This window comes from Seriola dumerili, unplaced genomic scaffold, assembly GCF_002260705.1.
Source record: "Seriola dumerili isolate Sdu_G_001 unplaced genomic scaffold, Sdu_1.0 BDQW01000425.1, whole genome shotgun sequence".
Classification (NCBI taxonomy): Eukaryota; Metazoa; Chordata; class Actinopteri; order Carangiformes; family Carangidae; genus Seriola; species Seriola dumerili.
This window is the reverse complement of record NW_019174680.1, coordinates 227,679-246,057: the sequence shown is the minus strand read 5'-3', so window position 1 is coordinate 246,057 and position 18,379 is coordinate 227,679. Positions and strand designations below refer to the sequence as shown.

At 41.3% G+C, this 18,379-nt stretch overlaps 1 protein-coding gene across 1 annotated transcript; it reads right to left on the bottom strand.

The window, feature by feature from the left end:
- Positions 1-2,524: 2,524 nt before the first annotated feature.
- On the bottom strand, positions 2,525-8,698 carry LOC111233776 (polyhomeotic-like protein 2). The gene is made up of 7 exons (XM_022761668.1): positions 8,469-8,698; positions 7,363-7,525; positions 5,968-6,046; positions 4,869-4,980; positions 3,763-3,889; positions 3,306-3,555; positions 2,525-2,796 (listed from the first exon to the last, which is right to left on the bottom strand). The coding sequence occupies exons 2-7, from the start codon at positions 7,498-7,500 to the stop codon at positions 2,642-2,644; spliced, it is 861 nt and encodes a 286-aa protein (XP_022617389.1). The 5' UTR covers positions 7,501-7,525; positions 8,469-8,698; the 3' UTR covers positions 2,525-2,641.
- Positions 8,699-18,379: the final 9,681 nt, after the last annotated feature.

Genomic DNA, 18,379 nt, shown 5'->3' with positions numbered 1-18,379 from the left:
CAGAGGAAATGTAATTTAAATGTATGAAGTCTGGAATAATTAAACTAGACTACAATGTTTAATTCTTATCATTTAAAAAATGGATCAATTTAAAGCGACTATTCAGACAAGGATGAACAAAGTTTGAAAGTCAGTTCAATTTATCTAATGGTTTATTTTTGAGCTAGAAAATGTGAATTTCTGTAAAAAGAAAAAAAGAAAAGTTTGAAGGACAAAAACAGTGTCTACCACTAACTATACTAAACATCTGTCAGTACCAGGACACAGATGTTTTAAGATTGTGTCTTGTGTACAGATTTGTGATGTCACAGTCATGAGCCAATCACAACTGCATTGCAGCTCCCACTAAAGAAACCAGTTTTATTTCTTTTAACAAACACCACCTGTGCTCACAGTGCGACTGTGGAGCAGATTATGAACCGAGTGTTGACTAGTGAATCACAGTCGACTCTGCCACAAACAGATCATGGAAATTTTACAGTACAACTACTCAAAGCTCTGAAGGGATTTGTAGTGAAACGGGCGCCTCTGTGTTTATGATCTTGATTCATGAGTTGCAGCTTTTTTTCTCAAAAACAGAAAAAGATACTTTGGAAAACAACTTCTCAAACATCTGCAGTAAGAACCTAGTCCATCATCACTGTGGCTCACCTCAGCTTCAGCATGTGACAGCACTTAAGCAGTAACATTCACTTGACTTTGGTAAAGTTATGAAATGACGTAAAGCATCCACAGCTTTCTCTTTCGTCAGTTTTTCATGTCTGAATTATACTTGGGCGTCAACATGTCACCAGAGGCACTTATGGCAGTGGTTTCCTGTGTGCATAGACGCTACCTGATCACTGTGGAACATACGACAGGTCATGTTTGCATCCATTGTTTTCTGATACAGAGCTGCACCTGTGAACAGAGAGTCTGCATCAACATGGCTTTGTGAGATGAAAACAAGCTAATCAATGAAACATGGAGGAGAAAATACAAGAGACCTAAAAAGATATTGGGTGGACATAGTCACTGCACCGAATCAGCTTCTAGTAAACTATAGCACAGTGTCCACACAGACTACACAAACATGAGTGAAATGACTCAGCAGCTGCAGTGGATCACATTACGTTTCCTGTGTCTAGCCCTGAACAGAAACACCGTGACACAGAAGTAAAAACCATCCTCAACCAGGAAACAAATATTTTTCTGATGAGGTTTTTTGAGTCAGTGTGATTGTACTGAATTAAACTAAATGAAAATAATCAACATCTGTCTTCAGACCAATGGTCCTTTAGCTATTTCTTGATTACAACTAGAGTATCTGACCAGTCAATCGAGGGTTGTGAGCCGTGTCAGAGTCAGAAGGGAACCACCTTCCTCCTGGGCCTGGTCTCTGTGTCTCAGTAGAGACGTCTTCAGTCCAGCTGAGGACAAAGACTGGAAGCAGAGAAAAACTGGTCTGTAAATGAAAAAGTTCCATTAATTTCAACAAAACTGTCTTGTTGGTTAATAATGACTCCAAACTAAGATGTCAGAGTCATTACATACATGACTTTTAAGGTGTTGGATTCTTCTACCTGCTGATGGGAGTCAGGCCGACAGTCTCATTACTTCCAGTCTCTGTGCTAAACACACTCTGAATGACCCAGGACTGTCATACTACACATCCCTGTCCTGCATCGCCATCTCCTGGACCTCTACCAGTTCAGCCACTGAGCACATCAAAACAAACAAAACACAAAGTCACAGAAATCCACTGATGAAGACCCTGGGATCTGGTGGAAAAAGCTCAGGAAAAGGCTACTAAGTGGGAGCTACTACGTCCATGGCCAAGATGAACTTTTATGCACAATAAATACATGACAGAGAAAAGTCTCCTCCACTGAAGCGGAAACGCATCATGATCAAAGATAGTTTGTGCTTCACTCATGAACTGAAGCTCAGCAGCAGTGACCTCAGAGCTGCCACTGGTGGCTGGAAGACACACTAATAAAATGAATCAAATGTAATAATATAAAATGTTTGATTTTACATGGTTTGTGCTGAGTCTAATGAAAGAGACTTTTCTTATTCCCTGTAAAAATTGAAAAAAGAAAAACCTGCCTGATGTCATTTTTCCACCTTTATGGAGCTAAAGTTTCCTACCATCCAGTGAGCTTGTAGTTTCTGTATTTTCCCTGTAATTAACTTGATGAGCACCAGTGACTGAAATGTCCAGAGTTCACAGAGACAACAGTCACACTTCTGCTAACCGGGAACCTGCAGGAACCAAAGGAACATTTATACATGATGAAAACAAAAGCATGTTGTCAGTGAAACACTTTTCCATCATAGACTACCTAACACACCACTCCTGTCAAACTATGGGGTGAAGTTTTGTTGAGGTGGTGCTGGGGTGAAGTTATCAGAGTATCAGGGGAGTCAAACAGTCCGGGCTGATGTCCTTGTGTTCAGCAGGAAAAACACCCATCAAACAACTCTGGTCCAGTGTCAAGTACTGGACCAGAACTAAACTCAGAGTCAGTCGGCATGTGGGATCCTGAGCACATCCTGTTTGTCCAGAGCTGCCTTTGAGAGCAGTGTGTGTGTATGTGAGTGTGTGTGTGTGTGCGCGCGCGCGTGTGTGTGTGTGTGTGAGAGTGAGGACTAAGATGGGCTATGAGTCTTTGAGCATGCTAATCTGGGCAAAGATCTTGAGTGCAGGGCCCAGTTTGATGTTCATGGTTCCCATCAGGTGGTCCTCCTTCAGCAGCAGCAGGGCCTGTCCATCGATCTCCTGAGAGCGGAACTCCTCAGCGATCTCCAGACAACCTGCAGTCACAACACGACAACATTCAGCTCTGCAGAGAAACCTCAAGATAATCACCATCATGGCTAATTACAATTATTTTTCAACAGAATTTTCTTTCCAGGTCAAAACCTAGCATATGTCTGGACTGTGAATGGTCACTGTAAAGATTTTGATTCAAACTTTGCTGAATCCTGATTGGTGTGTGGTACTACGTGACATCACCATTTCCCATGTGAATCCCACCCACTTCAAACCAAGGGGAAGAGCGCAGAGAAAAACACTGAACCAGAAATCTCTCATGTGAAACAAAACAGTTCATATTTGTTATAGTAAGAAACTCTGGGGCAGCAGGTCATCTGGGTATTTACAGACACTGATCATGTAACAGCAGCTTTGAGTCCAGTCAGGGATCTTTGTTGCATCCCTCCATTCCCTGTCACCTCTTCACCGTCACTATGAAAGGCTCAGGTGCCAGTAAAAATATACACAACACGTGGACAAACAACACTGTGACTGAGCTGGCGGCCACCTGGCAGAGAGGAGATGAACTCGTAGACGTCCTCTATGTTCCACTGGCCCGGGTCACTGGGCAGGAAGCTGTGGGGCAGCAGGGGCAGCTCAGAGCCTTGCACCGCAGGGACCCGCTGGGTGGCTGACAGGGGGGAAGGGGGGTTTTTGTAGCCGGACAAGTCTGAACATTGGCTGGACTCTCCCTGTGCAGGGTGGACAGAGTGACCAGTGGACAGAGCAGCAGCAGCAGGCTTCTGCAAAGAGAGGTTAAAATACAACACTTGATATTAACAATATCTGCCTCTGACATGATGCAAAAGCTATAAGTCAGATAGAGAATACACACTAGATACATATTGACTTGATTTCAAAAGGCTGCAGGTTTGTCTGTTACATAAAGAAGCCAGTTATTCTTCACTAGATAAGGAAGATAAGGAATTCTTGCACAAATAACCAGTATAAATGAATTGTCTCACCTTCTTTTTAGACTCTAAACTGGAGTTTTTGAGGTTTCCGTTCAGTGCTCTCTGTTTCTTCATGTTCTCCAGGGTGGTTTTGCGGTTTGGGAAGAGACCCATTCTCTTGGTGCATCCCACGTTGTAGCTGTAAATCAAGTCAACTGAGTGAGGTGAAGCTAAAAGAGATTGGCTTGATGAATGAATCTTATTATTGTTTATTTTCACATCCAGCTCCAGAACAGTGCGATCTCCATGTTTACACATTATTGCACGGGTTTGTGCCTCTGAAAGGTCTCTGTCTGGTAGCAACAGGTTCACTCAACCCCAAGTCCAGAGTTAATTCCAGGCTAGGTTAACCACGCTTTCTGGAGGACCCCTTTAGAAAGGGTAACGCTTGTCTGTGCTGCGCTCAAACTGAGACTTGCATAGCCATGATTGGGGCGAATTGCACAGGGGCTTGGGCGCTGTTAATGCCTGCATTCAGATCTAGTTTTATCTATCTATCGATCTAGTATTTATTTTTTCATATTCTTATATTATATCAGAAGGGCCAGGTCTGCACAGTCATGAAAAACCTGGAAAAGTCATAGAATGTGAAAATTGTGTTATCCAGATGTGGAAGAAACATGTGTAGGAGCCAGTGTTCGTGCAATACCTATCTAAATATCTCAATACCGATACTGAAATGATCCCACGAGCCTGTTCTGATTAATTGTCATCTAAATTGACTAAATAGAAAATGGAGACCCGCACCAAGGAGGTTTACTGAGTCATTTGTGTTTAGTCTACTTTGGTGCACTTCTGTAGTGAGCAGGCTAATAATCCAGACTTACAGATAATGTCTTATATGTTCATTATTTTCATGCTCAATAAAATTTTAGTTTGTGTGTAAAATGTTTTCTTGTTTTTGTTTTTTATACATGTAGGTGTGTTGTTGACAATGAATTAGTACATTTATAACATTAATAATTGGATTATTGTAAATAATTAGATGGTGGTCATACTTTTATTCATAATATATTGATAATAGAAGTTGATCAGCTGAATAGTTTTGAACCAGGAACAGCCCTAATTACCACCATAGGGTGAAATGTGGAAATTAATCTAATGAAGCCTTTCCTTACCGTTTGGCACACACTGTAGAACAGAACCTCTTAGACCTTTTGAAGATGTAGGCAAAATCCACCCTGCCACACAGCTCACAGGTCAGCATGGGCTCCTGCTGGGCCTTTAACTCTGAGGGGACACAGTCAACACACAGTCAGCTGGACACAGTGAAGGTCACCAACAATATCCACAGAAAACATATGTTGTGCAAGATATCCAGATTATAATTCTAATTAATATAATGATTATACTGACAGTCAGACATGACAGTCTGGGTTTTCTGTTTCATCGAAGCTGCTTAAAATGAATCTGGTTCCGTCGTCTGAGCAACAAGTGCAGTTCTGTGGTGGGTTTGGGCTGTATCCAAGACCAGTATCCAGTTTATGACACACTTAAACCTTTGATAACGTTAAACCAAATTCCCTACATTTGTATTACCAGCTGATTAAAAATCCGCCAATCGCTGCTATAATGTTTCCGTCCACAGGATGGTTGCAGTGCACTTCAACTGGGATGTTCCAGCTTTCATTACATTGATGTTTTTAACATGTTATTGTGTTCATTCAGTGTTTCCCATTAATTACCTCGACGGTGGTCCCCCACAATCTAAACTGTCCTGAGAGAAGCCTGAGAGAAGAGATGTAGAACTACATTGGGATGGTTGTGATATATATTCTTATGGATCAAAACTTCAAATAAAACACAGGAAAAGTGTAAAATATGGGACCTTTCATGTGTTTATTATAGCCTGTATATGCACACACTGTGCAGCAGAATTTCTTCATGACGGTAATGAAACAAACAACGTTGCTATTTTCAAACACCCCAGGATACTGTACTACTGCCCAACCCTGTTATCTGGATCATGACCAAGACGTTTCAGAGTGAAGAAATTTTAATGTAGGCGTAGTTTGAGAAACTGTGGGCAAAAAGACAGAAAGAAAGATTCTCATTGTTAAAAGACCAAAAGCAGTAACATTTAATTTGTCATTTGACCCAGAACACACTGCAGGAATGATATATTCTCTCTGGCCTTGGAACGTGTTGGGATCCCCCATGTGCACCATAATCTGAGAAAGAAACCATGAAGCTGTGCTACTGGTCTGAGAACTATACCCTTTGGTGAGAGGCCGTCCATCTTTGAGTCTACTGTGTGTCTCCTAAGGCTCTCGATTGAGAAAGATGGACGTTCTACCTGCAGACAGAAAATACAGACATTACTACAGCAGATATTACAACACAGTGTACCAGTATGCTCCGGCTCCTTGCTTGAACTGAACAGTCGAATGTGGAAAATGGACGGAAAACAGTTTGCCTGATCTTCATGGTTCTTCACATTAGGTGGAAACACAGACAACAACGTGTCACAGGGACATTAAGGCTCCATCCACACTACAACATTTCAGTGTTAACACACATTTCTTTTGCTACGTTCACACCTAGCGTCCACATTACTCTGGAGTTTTTGAGCCCCTGCAATGGAGACTTTTGGAAACAATGATGCAGACACACACGACTGCCTCCTGATTGGGTCTTACTGGTTATGACTACCAGTGGTGATTGCAACATAGATGACGAATTACAAGTGTTACTGACCTTGTTGTCTTTGCTAGCAGCTGTTGTGCAATTAAATTCTGAATTTTAATGCCACAAATGTCTTTACTGTTCGTAGTATTTTCTGCAACTAACCAACTGTAGAGTGGAGAATCTGCTTCCTGTTTAAATGAGTGCGGAGACCGTTTTTGTTTTAAAATGAAAACCTATCAGTGTGCACAAAGCCTAAATTCCTTATTTAGATCTCAAGTTTTGTTCCTTTAGTTTGATAGTTTCTGAAACTATTCGGATACAAAAAAAACTATTGACAGGTTTCCAAGCAACATGAAGGGAGAGAACAAACCAAAAAGACTGAGAGCTTAAGAGTAGGTTAACATGAAAATTTGTTTCATGTCTTAAACTGCACAAATCACAAAAGTCATGGGTGGAAATGTCCACTATCCCAAGAAGGAAACTCCCTGGTAAGGTCAGAGAGCAGAATTGGCAAGAAGCTCCAGAATCTGGTCGGAGCTCTTGATGTTATATGATGTAAAGTACTGGAAGATGGAGGATAGTTCTAACATAACCTTGTCTGAAGGTCTGAAGATCACTCTGTGATCAACGCTTCGAGCTGCAGGCTGATGCTAGTGGATATACAGTGTTAGACTTGTAATTGCTCAGAGACGAAACATCAAACAGGAGTGCAGAGATTATTTCTGTCCTTTCAACCCATGATGCCAGTTAATGTTTAGGGATACTGCAGATCAATTACATCAGAGTTGAACAACAGTAAATATGAAGATCCACAGGTACACTCTGTTAGTTAATAAGTAAAATAAATACGTCTGTTTTTGAGTTGGACAGTCAAGTCCCAGATCTTTGACTACTGACTATCATACAATGACTTTATTCTGTGTGTGTGTGTGTGTGTGTGTGTGTGTGTGTGTGTGTGTGTGTGTGTGTGACAGTGGTACTCACAGGAAAAGGCTCAGCACCTTCCTGAATGACAAAGCCTTCTATCAGATGGGTGAGGATATGGGTCTTGACTAGGGCCTGGGCTGGTTTGCTCTCTCCATTGTGTTGGCTGCTGTTAGTGTTCCCATTCCCAGAGGTCATGACTGGAGCACAGGCCGCCCCTCACCTGTCAACACAAGCAGCATGGCAAACTCATCAAGTCTGGAGCTGGGACCTGCCCCCTAATAACTGCTGATCAATGTCAAATGATTCAAATATGGCACCTTAATGTTGCTCAGTGTTTTGGCAAAAGTACACATGCACAGTGTTACTATCATTTTGTTTGTCATATGAAAATTTTTATTTTTATTTCTTAGGTTTCACTGTTGGATTTGGCATCCATTAAAGCAGCCCTTTACTGATTAAATGTCCACTTTTGTCATTCCTAAACTTTATTTCTTCGACAATCTTCTAGCAATGAGTTGCATACAGATAGAGTCAGTTCGACAAGGAGTTTTAATGAGTGCCTATGTAAAGAGTAGGTCCCAATGTGTCACAACCCGTTTTCCCTCGTATGTCGTGATGTATTTTTGTTGCAATAAGCAACACATTCAGAATGACAATCACTACACACACACAAGCAGCGCGTGAGGCTAACGTGGAGTGGAGCGAACGTTGTTGTTATGGAGACCCATCAGCTTCATATTGAGCTATGATTATTGAAGCAGAAACGGTTGAATCAATGTTTGCTACACGCAGTAGTGACTTTTAGCAAACTAGCTGACTTGCTTTACAGACTTATAACAAGCTAGCTAACTTACACGGCGTTAATAAACCAGTTCAATCCTGACTCGCTAATAACTAGATAAAATTTCCCAGTTTTCCTGTTTCCGATTAAACTGAAATAACATTTAAGTGGAAGTTATGGACACCAACACCATTCAGTACCATAGTCATCTGCCAATATCAACGTTGCGTAAAGTTACAGTTAGCCTTGTATCAAATCTAGCCAGTGGTTAAAGGGAATTGTTAGTTGCTTGTGTGAATGAATTAAACTACACAGCATTAAAACCAACGTTTTCACGACCCCTTTTTTTAAAAACAGATCAACTTCAGAGCAGTTAGCTTACTTTTACAGTGTGAAACCACCTCTGAATCAGTTAGAAAACAGGCGCTCCGCTCGGTAACAATGGTAGAGGGAAGAAAAGCTCTTTGTTCAACGGCTCCAAACAACGCTTTCATTTGCTTCCACTCCCTCCGCCAAAACGGCAAGGAGCCAGTCCGCCACTTGTAACACAGACAAATATTTAAGCAGCTAAACGAGGCGCGGGCCCACCCCGTTACACGAGGACACGCAAAGTTAGAGACTGATTCATATCCTCACTATGTTTCGGCTTTCTCCTTATTCGAACTACATAACCTACAGTCCCCTTAGTGTGTGCGTGTGCGTGTGTGTGCTTGCGTGCGTGTGTGTGTGTGTTCGTGTGTACTTGATGCCCAAGCTAGAGACATTTATGCGAAGTACTTCCGGAAAGAACCTTCAAAATTAAAGCCTTTATAACTGTTTGTTTCTTTGTTGCAACGTGTTTGCAAAAGCATTTTATAGTGAAACAGTTAATATTGTTGACGTTTCAGTTTGGGGTTGTTAAGCATTACAGGTTATTCTTAACCTCGGACTCATTGCTAGACCATTGCTTGACTTTTTCCGGAGCGTTAAACTGCAGCTCTTATAGTGCATGGAATTTGCTCAGTTGTCATGACGACCGTGAGATCCGATTGAAAGCTTGGAAAAGGCTGAAAATAAGATTTTGCTTTTCTTCTTTTTAATTAATCTACTGTTTCGATGTCAGAAATTAACTCTCACTTTAATTCCATTCGCTGTAGATGAAGTGTAGAGAATTTTATTTCCTTCTTAAACTGACCCATGCAGCCAGCTCCTTCTCGTCAAGTCACGTATTTATTCTGAAGGCCAGTGTCTTAGTTCTGTTGGTTAACTTTACACTAGTGCATTTGTACCAGGCTAGTAGCAACAGCAGCAGTTATAGTAGATGATGACATCGCAGCAGTCACAACAGGACACACTTCCATGTCTGGGTACCCCGGGATAAGGAGACGAAGTTTTTTGGAGCGAAATACAAAGTCCAAACTGAGGGCACGGGCAAACAATTTTCAGTTCATAATTTTCTTAACATTCCCAGAACGTTTATTTCCGGTAAATTATACGGTTGGCGGAATGTTACTTGAACGATCTGTGGTTCGGGGGAATATTTCGCAAATTAACATACATTCAGGTTGAAAGTGGCAAGAGCGAAAAAAATTCTTTAAGGAATAGCATCATAGGATAAACAATATGCACATGTACTGTAATATTATCGAACAGTATTTTATTTGATCTATTCCTGATCACTCTGTTCTCATTTTCCCCTCTTCTTCTTCTTTCACTCTCTCAGCTCCAATCACCTATCCCTGAAAATGTCCTTCACTCAAAGAAAAATATAAAACAAAAAGAGTTTTAATATTTCTGATCATAAACCGAAGATTTCAAAATATCGAATGCATATCTTTCTCTCTTACATTTTTCCATGAAGAAAAACATATATTTATTCAGTCCCAGCAGCCAGCTTGCTGGCTGGGCGCATGTCCCACTGGAGGCAAGTTAGCCCCCCACCCCCCAACCATGCGCCCTTTTTAGGATAGACGTTGCTTATCCAAATAAAAACTGTATAAAATATTTTGGGGAGCCCTGTCTTTACAGGTGAGTCAAATGTCATGCTGTTCAGTGGTTTTAAACTGCATTTGATTTATTCCATACAGTGTACAGTGTTGAAGTGAAAGTCAGTTATAAAAAGTTACTGATTTGTGTTATCAGTGTTTTCAGGCACCAAATTGGCCGATTTCCTGGCCTATTATAATTAATCGACACTAAAAAAGTTTTATTTTGAAGTTTCTAACCGGAAGTTGAGAGGACGTTGCCGCTGACTTGTTACTTCCACAAACGGGACATCTGTTCAGTGCGGTCCTGCCGCTGCAGTGACTCTGTCCTGTGGGGCCACCGTCTGAGGTAATCCACTAACTGCAGCACGAGTCTCATGTCATCGCTGGACTTGATGAAAAAAGAGTGTTTCGCATCTGGGACCCGGTCCTCGGCTTCTTTCAAAAGAAGGTTCATAAAGAAGAGGAGGGTCGCTCCGGGGGGGCAGCAGGATGCGGACAGCGATTGTCAGCTGTGCAGGTGAAACACACACACAACTCTCCCACAAAGTTTGAATTAAAGGGGTTAAACCTCAGAAACTGGTTCAGCTGTTGGTTGAGCTTTGATTTGTCTCAGTAGTGAGACCAGGATGGTTTAGACAGACACAGACACCCTCCTCATGTCAGGATCACATCCTCCTTTTCACACCGCCACCACTGACACCAGTGTTTTAATTTGGCTGACAAATGATCACTGATGTCAAATGCACATTTATTGTAATTGTTAACTGTGTTTATTTTGTCGTTTTTTATTTTGTTATTTCCAAAAGGCTAATGCACTGATTCTGAAAAAATATTCTTCTTTAAATGCATAACAATTAATAATTGCAGTTCAGACCCATAACGTGAGATTTCCATGTCTTTTTTTATTATAAAGCAGGTCTAGATTCTATATTGATACTGTGAAAGTATCAAAGCGCTTAGTCCACAGAGAAATGCTCACAGCCTGTATTCAGAAACTGAGCCTTAAAATGAGCCGTCAGGACTTCTGTAACTTTGTGATGTCACAAGGTAGCAGTCACTGCTCTCAACCATGCCCCAAGCCCCACCCACCGTCCAACGTTGCACAATATGGTTTCTCTAAGTGTTTACCTGAAATCTGCTATATTTTTATTTGATAACTCAGAAAACAGTCAGTCAGTCAGAGGAGAGGCTCTGATCTGCATCTGACATTTTTTTTTGTAACTTTCCACAACCAACAATTCAGCACACATGTCCACTTCATACAGCAGTTTACCAGGCCAGGTGTGGAGGTGAGAAAGGATACAGTTTTGCCTTCAGACATGTTTGGACGACACATTTGTATGAATTGGTTGGTATGGAGCCTACTGAACCCGTAGCCCCCCTTCAGTAACTCACAGCTGTGTTCCTGTGTTCCAGGTGCTCCATATTTTCTCTGACCGGTAGCAGTCGCTCTGTTCGTCGAATCCTGACCGCCTGCCTCCTCTCTTTCCTGGCCCTGCTCGGCTCTGTGTCCATTGACCTCAGTTCCAACTTTGAATTGCTGCACACTACGGAGGCCGCCTATGATGAGCTGACTTCATGCAGGACGATCGCTATCCTGCAACTCGTCAGTAAGCTTCAGAAGATGAGACATTTATTTGCCAAACACACAGGCAACGAGACACTGGAAGCTAGTTTCTCAGAGGTTGTGTTTCCTGTGTTTGGTCATCTCTGTGGTGAAATGGCAGCTCAGAGTAACAGCTATGGGCTCCCTTGCAGTGTTGAGTTGACTGGATTTTGCCAGGAGGTGAGGAGAAGCGTTCAAGGATTTCTAAATGCTTCCCTGGATACAAACAGCACAAGTGCTTCAGCTCTCTCCTTGGTCATTGGAAGACTTCTTGACATCTGGGGTACGGTAGAAGATACTGTTGTCAAAGTCAAACAGAATGCTAATTGGAGAGATGTTCTGTCCGCAAGACTTCTGGTAACATTCATAGAGCTCAACCACCAGTTGATGGACTTCCCCCACATAGCAACTCATACGGACTTCCAGTGCAAGTGGACTTACATACTAAGCTACCTTGGCTTTGTCAAGATTATGACAGATCAACTGAACGACTGCTGGTTAGAGAACATAGACCTCAAGTTGAACTTCAGCCAGGATTTAAGACATTCTTATATTCTTGACACAAGTTTGTGGTACATCTCCGGAGCAGGATCAGCGCTTCTGTCCGGGTCTCACATTGGAATTCAAGCTCTGACAAACACTCAGAAGTGCTTGTTTGATAGTGCAGTGCCAGCTCTCAGGTTGGCGTCTCGATCTGTGTCTTCGGGCCTCAGTATGAGGATCTGCCTGCTGTTCATTGCCTGCCTCATCTACCCGGTGGTCATGTTCTCTTTCAAGCAGATGACCGAGTGGATACAGAACTACGCTCAGAGCTTGAAGGAGAAGACTGAGGACCTGAAGCGCCAGAGGCAGCTGGCGGAAGATCTGCTGCACCAAATGCTGCCGAAGTCAGTCGCCAAGCAGCTCCGCCAACGTAAACATGTTGAGGCTGAGAGTTATGAAATGGTTGGTACAAGTTATTTTGGAAACATCAAATTTCTTGCATCTTTAATTGCTAGATTCAATAGTTATTTAAAAGACAGTAAAGCTAGTTTGCTGATTAGTAAACGTCTGTTACCAGGCATCATTCATCATGAGGGGAAAGTTCCTTCTACAGCAGCTCAACAATAACTTTGGGATTTGTTGCTCTTGGCTCAGGACTTGACTTGGGACTGATTGGTCTTCAAAACTGATATTCATTGATATTGACACATGTCCATCTGAAGGGACGTGCACATGTAAAAAGTGAGAAGCGGACTTTTATTACCTTTAGTCAGAATACATATTACCAGTTTATTACCTTTAGTCAGAGGTCTGCTTTTTCTGGTCAGTGTTAAAACTTTCAAACCTTAAAGACAAATGGTCGTAATGAAGACAGATAAAACAACAGCCTTTCCCTTCACACTCCTCCTCATTCACTTTTAACATTAACCCAAACAAATTCACAGCTTATAATGTTGCATGGGGTTGTGGGGTGCTGCTGCGAAGAGGCTACCTCTGCAAGATCCGCAAACATGCTGAATGAATGTGTGTGTTTGCTGCCTTTGTTGCTATTGTTGGCGTAATTACCTATAATTGCCCTGTTCCATATTCATCACAAGATAAAACAAGTTATGCGGGTGAAAATTGCGTCTGGCTTATTGAAGAGGGTTGAAGCAGCTGTACCAAAAGCACTCTGCACAGAGGGGGGCTGCTGGTGAATAGGACTGTGGGCTCATTTTTAAACTGATTCGGAGCTGCAGAGTATTCTGGAAAGAAAATCTAAGACCTCCCAACAGCCTCCCTGATACTGGCGTCTAGGACTGACAATCATGGAAGTCAGAGGTGTTCATAGACTTTGAGCTTTACTGAACAGACACAGGCACATAGCACTCACATCAGTAAAAATCCTCCTTATCAAAGACGCCAGGTCCAGGGTACCCTGCCGCTTTATGTCGGGATAACTCTCATTTATTTCTATCTGATTATATCATTTAAAATTACATTTAAGGTGAAAATATCAATTCTTCAATTCAATTTTTCAGTGTTTGGTCTGAACCAGTCATATATTATATATCCGACTCTAAATTCCTCAAAGGTGGAACAGATGTTCACATTTATGAGAAGGTGCGCCAGTGATTCTGTCATAAAAAACCCTAGAGCTCTGATGAACCTGGACTGCATTATTGCATGTGTTACTCTTTGACCTGTATTAATAATAATACTCTCTAAAACTGTTGTTTGTGGAAGAAAAACAAAAGGGTCTTTTGTTCTTATGAATGAACAGTGTGGTTGATCTGACTGTTTAAACAAAACCTTTTCACTGAAAGAGGATAAAAAATATTTTTTGTCATATTTAAGCTGATTTATGAAAATATAAATGTATATAATTTATAACCAACTTATAAATATTATATTACGGCTATGATGATAAATGATTAATTATATTACATTATTTAATTTGTAATAATTAATATGTTACATAAAAGTCCATGTAAAGAAAACTTGACTTGTTTCTATGTGATTTATTGAATCTCATACAGACATTTGAATATATGAAAATATTTTCCCTCAAACGATCATTAAAACTACCTTATCATTGATAAAGATAAAGAGATCAATTTTTGGACACATTCTGACCAATCACCACGATATGACTGAACTATAATGAAGCCAGATAATTAGTTGATATTTGTACAATGGTGGAAAGTAAAATAAACTGAGTGTGTTATTGCCCAGTACCTTCGCACACTGATGGAGTCACTTCTCTCCTTGTTGTTCCAGGTGACCATTTTTTTCTCAGACATCGTGGGCTTCACCTCCATCTCTGCGTCCTGCACTCCTCTGCAAGTGGTGGAGATGCTCAACAACCTCTACATGTGTTTTGACACACGCATCGAATCCTATGATGTGTACAAGGTAATGAAATGTTCACACACTGTTCACTTACTCTCACACTCAGCTCTTCTTTTCTTTAACATTTTACAGATGCCCTCAGTTCCTTTCTTTCTGTTCCCTGAGCCATGTGAACATCTCAGAAACACAAGAATATATCCCAAATTGCTGAACTATTCTGTTCTATTTGTGTTCTGTTTTGTCTGAATGTAACACACTTTGATTCATGTGGACAAATAAAGAGGCAGTAGACGGGTAGTACACACACATCCTCTATTCAAGCAATCAACGAAGTGCAGCTCAGTCCTCAGTTAAACTTTGTTCCAAACCTGCGGCCGAGAACGAGCAGATGGTTGTTTCTCAGACTGCTAATTAGTCTGATAGGCTGCAGCTGAGGCTGCCTCGTTCTCCACCTGCAGCCAGCACTGACCGCACATCTCTCCACCACAGTGATGAACTGCAGCACACATTAACAGTGGTGAAGGAAGCACTCAAAAGCTTTGCTGAAATAAAAGTCAGCCCCTGTGTATTATATTATTCTCTATGACGTTATTTGATTTTTCATACTGATGCATCAGTGATCTAATACAAAATGATATGCAGTTTGTAATTACAGTATAATTTAAGTGTATTGGGACTAATTAGGGTATAACTGTGTTTGTTTACTGTCTAATAAAGAACATTATTTCTAGTTTTGTTTCTAGTTAAGTAGGCTTGTTTCATCTTATCAGTGAACTGTAAAGTAAAGTATGACAATATATTTTCAGTTTTTTTTTTAATTTTCTGCTAACTTTTTTAATGTTAAATCTTAATTTGAAAGCTAAGTTGTTAAATAAATGCAGTGGAGTAAAAAGTACAAAATCTATCTATCCATCTATCTAATCTATGAGCAAAATTTGACCAAACTATCAAACCAGGTGGAGACGATTGGGGATGCATACATGGTAGTGAGTGGTCTACCTGAGAGAAACGGGGACAGACATGCTGATGAGATTGCCAAGATGGCGCTGGATCTGGTAGCAGCCGTTAGACAGGTCTCCATCCCTCACATGCCCAACCAGAGACTTCAGCTCCGAGCCGGCATCCACACAGGTGAGAGGAGCTCACAGTGAGATGAAGCAGGTGAGGTCTGTACTGTCAACACAACTTGATCATATGTGCAGGGATTGATAGGGCGAGTGGCCCAGTGATACCGTGGTCGTCAGGCCTGCTGTAAATTTGTGATGTCACAACAAAGCAGACATGTCCCAAGCCAAGCCCACCAGGTCGAGGCATGAAGTGAAGCACAGCTCTCTGTTTCCTCACTCTAGGTCCATGTGTGGCGGGAATAGTGGGCCACAAGATGCCAAGATACTGTTTGTTTGGAGATACTGTCAACACAGCCTCTAGAATGGAGTCCACCAGCCTGCGTATGTGCACATAGATACACAATACACAAATATGTACATTTGTGTGCTTGCATTGCCACACACCTCACACGAACACAATTATAGTGGAAACTAAGTATTTACGTCTGCATTCGTATAGGAGTTGAACATATCTGACTCCCAGCAGCTCCCATGTGGTAGAATCCAAAGAAAATTAAGTGTCACACATGAGGGCTTTAACTAGATATTGGTCCGTTGTTTCATACAAAATCAGTTTGAATGTGGAAAACAGGAATAGTGTTAACATCCATCCTCATTGTATGTCAGCTCAGAAAATCCACACCAGCTCAGAAACCTACTTGGCTCTGATCAAAGACAACGCCTACGAGCTGCAGCTTCGTGGAGAGATTGAAGTTAAGGTAAAAGATCCCAGCTTTGCTGTGAAGTTAAGTTTTTGTGTTTCTTAGGTTTGTTGTTACTTCAAGGAAGCCAAATTATTTTTAATGTAATTTTATGAGGTTAATATAAAATTTATTTATTTATTATAAATGTAAAATCACCAAGTTCAGTCACGATTTTCATGTGTGACTTCATGTCCTAGCGCAGTCACTTTATATTTACAAAACCAAATCTCAACAATAAATATATCTTCTGACTCAGTCCAAATACTGTCCACTCACTATCTGTGTGTCTTTCCTTCTCCTGCCAGGGTAAAGGACGACTGAACACATACTGGCTGATTGGCCATAAGAACTACAGTGTGCAGAATGACAGTCTGGTTTGCCACTGGAATCCCAATATGGCCAGAAAGAAGAAGACAGTGGCAGGCAGCGAGGTCTCTGTGGGCACTGTGAGTTGAACTGGTTCAGTTTTCCAAATGTTTTCCATTAGAGGAGCCATATTTCCCGTCAGAACGTGTGTCCCTGTCCTGTAGCTGTTGTGCTCCATATCTTACAGGTCCGGCTTAAATTCCTCTTTTTATTTGCTTTCTGTGCTTCAAACACTGTCCGCCTGTTGTGGGTTTACCCTTCTTGTACAAAGGCAATAAATGCATTGATTTTTGTTTTGGTTTGCATTTTATTTTTTTTTCCTACTGTGAATACTTTAGTCCAGTTTCCTTTCTCTGTTTTATTTCAACCGTATACGTATGTTAATTTCCATGTCCATGTATTCTGTAAATTCAATATTTTTTACATTTTCATATATATTTTTGTGTTCTGGACTTGTATGAGTTGTTCAGTACGCTCAGTTAGTCTTTATGCCATGTTGCTGTCTGATGGGTGTTATTGTAATTACCAGTTTCTGGCTTGTTGTTGACTTGTTGATCATGTTATGATGAAATATGGCGTCTATCAGGCTAAATCAATCACTCAAGGTAATTAAATACAATGGATCATTAATGCAAAGTATTTCTAAACTTCACAATACAAACTGTGCAATCATACAACTGTCTTAATTTGTCCACTGAGGTGAGTGTTTCCACGTCATGAACACTGAAGTCTATCCCATCACTACAATCAATCTAAGCCAGCACTGTTTACAAGTATGAAGCAGAAAATTGTGCAAAAGCTGAAGTTAGTTTCTAAAGTGTCTAAAGACTCCACTTTGCCGTGACACCAAGCAGGTTTCTGGTCTGCCTCTAAAGACGTTTGCCAACAGCCTTCAATCTTTGTGTTTTTGATAGTCATATGAAATTGAAGGAAGATTTAATTAAACGTTATCTATATCTATGTATATGTCATGAATTTGCCTCACATTTGTACGTCTGTGCCAGTCATCAGTGACAGTGCAGAGCCACAGTGAGAACGCCACCACCCCAGTCTCCCTTCCCTCCTCAGTGTTGAACCAAACTCCACCACGGTCTCGGACAGACATTCCTGGCCTGAGCGTGGCAGCTCAGAGGGAGCCCTACAGCGGCAGCTACGGTACCCTGGGCTCCATGATCGGGGGGCTGCAGGGAGATGAGAGTCCTCTCCTCAGCCAGCACAGGAGCAGCAGTGGGCACAAACCTCACCTGCTGCCTGGCTCCAACCCCATGTAACCAGCTCAGGACTTCAGTGACCATGAAAACATCAGTCAACCTTGGAGAGTGACAGAGATATTTAGTTTGTAATCTGTAGTATAATAACTGCTGAATAATACAATAACTGGTCACCCTTAAGAAATAGTCCAAAGAAATGTATTAATTGTAATTGCGAAATATTTGTTTTAAACTAAAAGAGTCACCTGATCTTAAAGCAACAGTATGGAATTTTTTTTATGTAAAATGTTTTAGTTGAAATATTCTCCAAAACATCTTAATGTGGAGAGGTGCTGTCAAAGACTTCTGTGAACAGCCTGCAGTGCAGAGACGTTTCTGATGAGCCTTGGCCTGCTAACCAATCAGAGAAGGCCAAAGTCAGGGGTGGGATCTCACAGCTATCAATCAATACGTGAACGCCCTTCTGGTCTACTACTTGTTTTGCACCGAGGCTTCAAGCTAGCATTAGCTGCTGGAAGA